Raw genomic sequence first — 3,248 nt, 5'->3', positions numbered from 1 at the left:
GAGATTCGAACTCACGCCTCCAAAGAGACAGATTGGCTAGGGTGAAAGATCACCAAATAGCAGACCTGCGCCTTAACCACTCGGCCAAAGTGTCTTACTTGCTGAGATATCTTTATCCTTATATAACATAAACTTAAAATATTCTCAATATCTGACTATAGTCAAAGGCATAGGGCCAGCAACAATCATGGGAATTCTTGCGTGCTATGTATTGAAATACGCATTTTATTGGCCAATAATTGCAATATTTAAGCATCGTCAAATGTGCTCATTCTGGTGCTAATACCTAACTATCTACTATCAATCTTGAATGTATATTCTTACTGCGACCAACACTATACATAGGTACATTGACACCAAGCCAAGTTTAACATGGAGCAGCCAATGCTCCGAATACGAGCATGGCAACATGCAAGCCGTACATGCAACCAACTTCATATGTAAAACATCGATAAGAAATTGCGTTGATATCCGCAAGTCGATCGTGTAGCCACGAGATGGCTGTCGGCGTTGTTTGTTTACAGAATCTTTGTCAGCCCCCAAGTAATCAGTTGTGCTAGGCTTTCTTTTTTCTTTCTTTCTTTTTTTTTTTTTTTAATTTTAATTTTTAATTTTTTCATTTTCATTTGCCTAACTGCAAGTCCTTGTCCATGTCTCAAGGCTTGCCATCGAAGCGGCTACTATCTCAAATACATCTGCTAGTATCATTTTCTGGAAGCATGATATCAGAAGGTGAGCCCGATACAGTCTGGACGTACTTCATATATTGTGATAGGGCTCATTGACAAAGGAAAATATCACTCAGAAAATTATTTTTTTCATCCCTCCCACGCCCTTTACAACAACATGCTGTCTATATCTCCCGATACCCCATTTGAAATGTCCGAGCGAGACAATGAAATCCACCGGGAAGCCAGCACATCCCTTAAATATGAGGATAGCGAAGACGACAATGATGACAATGACGACAATGACGAGATTTACTGGTACAAGGACGATGACGAAAACCCCAGTAAGAATAGCGTCGATGGGGAGAGTGGAGACAAATTGCTTGAGAGTGAACATACAGGAGATATCAAATTTACTGGAATTACCGTGGGCAAGGACCACAAATCGGTTCCTGGTAAATACCACGGAGCCACACCCGAGTCAACACTTGATGTGTCCGTTGGGGAAACTGTCCATCAAATCCGGCGGTATATGGAATTCCGCCCAATAGCAACCGTGAGAGCCATCCAGGCCAATTTGGGGTATGAGCCAAAGTAATATTGGAAAAGCACTTCCTTACTGTGGATACATGTTCGCAGGCGGCCCATGGAAAAGAGCGCTGGTAATTTTTGGGGTTGATCCAAGGACCATATCTGAGTATCGCTTCTATCAAACGCTCATATTCAACATGGAGCTTGACCCTATTGTTGAACAAGGGAAGCATTATGGGTTGAAGAGTGGCAACTCCACATTCCCTCAATTTCTCAGAGGGCATGACAATATCTCGCACGTCTTTAGTGGCAAGAAGCTTGTACCAGATGATAACGTCTGGCAGATATGTGACAACAGATTTGCTCCTACAAAGAATCGTGTCTACAGAAAAGCTTCGCCTTGAGATCTCATGGAGAGATGGGTTCTTTTGGAACGGAAAAATGAGCCTTCAACAGGAAGCAATCATATCAGATATGGCTTTGGAGTTTGGTGCAAAGTATACGAGAAAACAGGCTTATCTAAGGGGTATGATTCTGACTAGGGCAAGGGTCATGTCAGAAAACCAATCCGCTGGTCTGCGACCCCAACAGGGCTTCCAGGAAAGCACACCGGCGCTTGAAAGCCCAATCACTAAGGAGCAAATTGATGTTCTTTCTGCAATAGGGAACAAAAAGTTGACTCGGCGCTTGTATAAGAGGACGCTGAAGATATTCCCCCGAGAAGAAAGGCTGAACGCAGTCAAATTCTATCGGACGCGGAAATATGTCGACCCGAGATCCGGAAAAGAACGACCAATCTCAATCAATAGTGCGTCTGAAACATTACATATTCCACCAGGGACATTGAGGCGATGGTCAAGGCAAGAACAGAAAATTGCAGGAATGAAACAAGGCTCGTCGAGAGCCAATGGAGTAAGGAAGGCTACATAGAAGAATTTTTTGAGAATACCACATTTGGTGCTGTAATATCTGTTCGTCATTTAATGGAGGATGTCACAGGCATTTTCACGGGCTCGGAAACTAGCAGATAAAACGAACAATATTCATATCTGGACTAGGTAGCCTAGCAACGAGAATATCGAATCTGGGGAAGAAGAAGAAAAGGAAATCTATCTAGGCGATGAACGGTCTTTATAGGCATTTGTGTGGTGCGGCTTCAGCCCTTGTTTGCCCATATTGCTTTTATGGCATCGTTTGATATGTTGGCGCTGTTTGTCTGGCGTTGAGCCGTTGAGCCGTCACAAGCATGGGAGTATATGTTGTGATACATGAAGAGATTCCGTGTGCTCCTTTTTACTGTATTCACTACTTTTCTCCGCAATATCTCGTGGTCAAACGTATCTCAGTTATTACTGGTATGGTATCCTCAGTCCGCGTCACGACAAGGTCCATGATTCTACAAATCTGCTGAGCAGCTTCCTCCTAACATTGATTATCCCGGCATCCAGGCGTCTAAACCATCCGACCAGCCTTTAAACCCCTCGATAGCACTTCCCGTCGTGGTTGCATGTTGCTGAAGATACGATACATAAAAGGCAGATCCTACTCGGGTCCTGGGAGCAGCCCTGCTAAGCTTATTGGTTTTGCCTTTTCAGAATCAAAGATGCCGGGGTCAACGATGACTTGATGACTTATGCTCTCGACAGATTGCTTTGTCCAGGACTTGCAAGTAGCTCAATCTTCGCTGGTCCCATAATATCATGCGCAGCCATTTAAACAGGTAGGCAATTTCGAGAAGAATACATTTTTCAATAATGTGTCAACCCTGTTTCTACTGGGCCTGATCTGATATACATATATGTATTGAACAAACACCTTCAAAGTGGATTCTGCTCCTTGCGACCAGTCATCATCTTAAAAAAGAAAAAAGGAAAAGAAAAAAGGAAAAGAAAAAAGGAAAAGAAAAAAAAAAAACAGACGTGTTCAAGAAATGTTGAAAATAAAGGAAAAAAATATCGACACCTGTGAGATTCGAACTCACGCCTCCAAAGAGACAGATTGGCTAGGGTGAAAGATCACCAAATAGCAGACCTGCGCCTTAACCACTCG

General features: G+C 43.1%; 1 protein-coding gene across 1 annotated transcript; it reads left to right on the top strand.

Annotated features, from left to right (window-relative positions):
* The first annotated feature begins 724 nt into the window (after positions 1-724).
* ASPGLDRAFT_86530 (uncharacterized protein) lies at positions 725-2,276 on the top strand. Its single transcript, XM_022550391.1, has 4 exons — positions 725-732; positions 806-1,250; positions 1,308-1,330; positions 1,558-2,276. Exons 2-4 carry the CDS (start codon positions 847-849, stop codon positions 2,127-2,129), a joined length of 999 nt encoding a protein of 332 aa, XP_022395126.1. The 5' UTR covers positions 725-732; positions 806-846; the 3' UTR covers positions 2,130-2,276.
* Positions 2,277-3,248: the final 972 nt, after the last annotated feature.

This window comes from Aspergillus glaucus, assembly GCF_001890805.1.
Source record: "Aspergillus glaucus CBS 516.65 unplaced genomic scaffold ASPGLscaffold_57, whole genome shotgun sequence".
Classification (NCBI taxonomy): domain Eukaryota; kingdom Fungi; phylum Ascomycota; class Eurotiomycetes; order Eurotiales; family Aspergillaceae; genus Aspergillus; species Aspergillus glaucus.
This window is presented reverse-complemented; position numbering and strand designations above follow the sequence as displayed.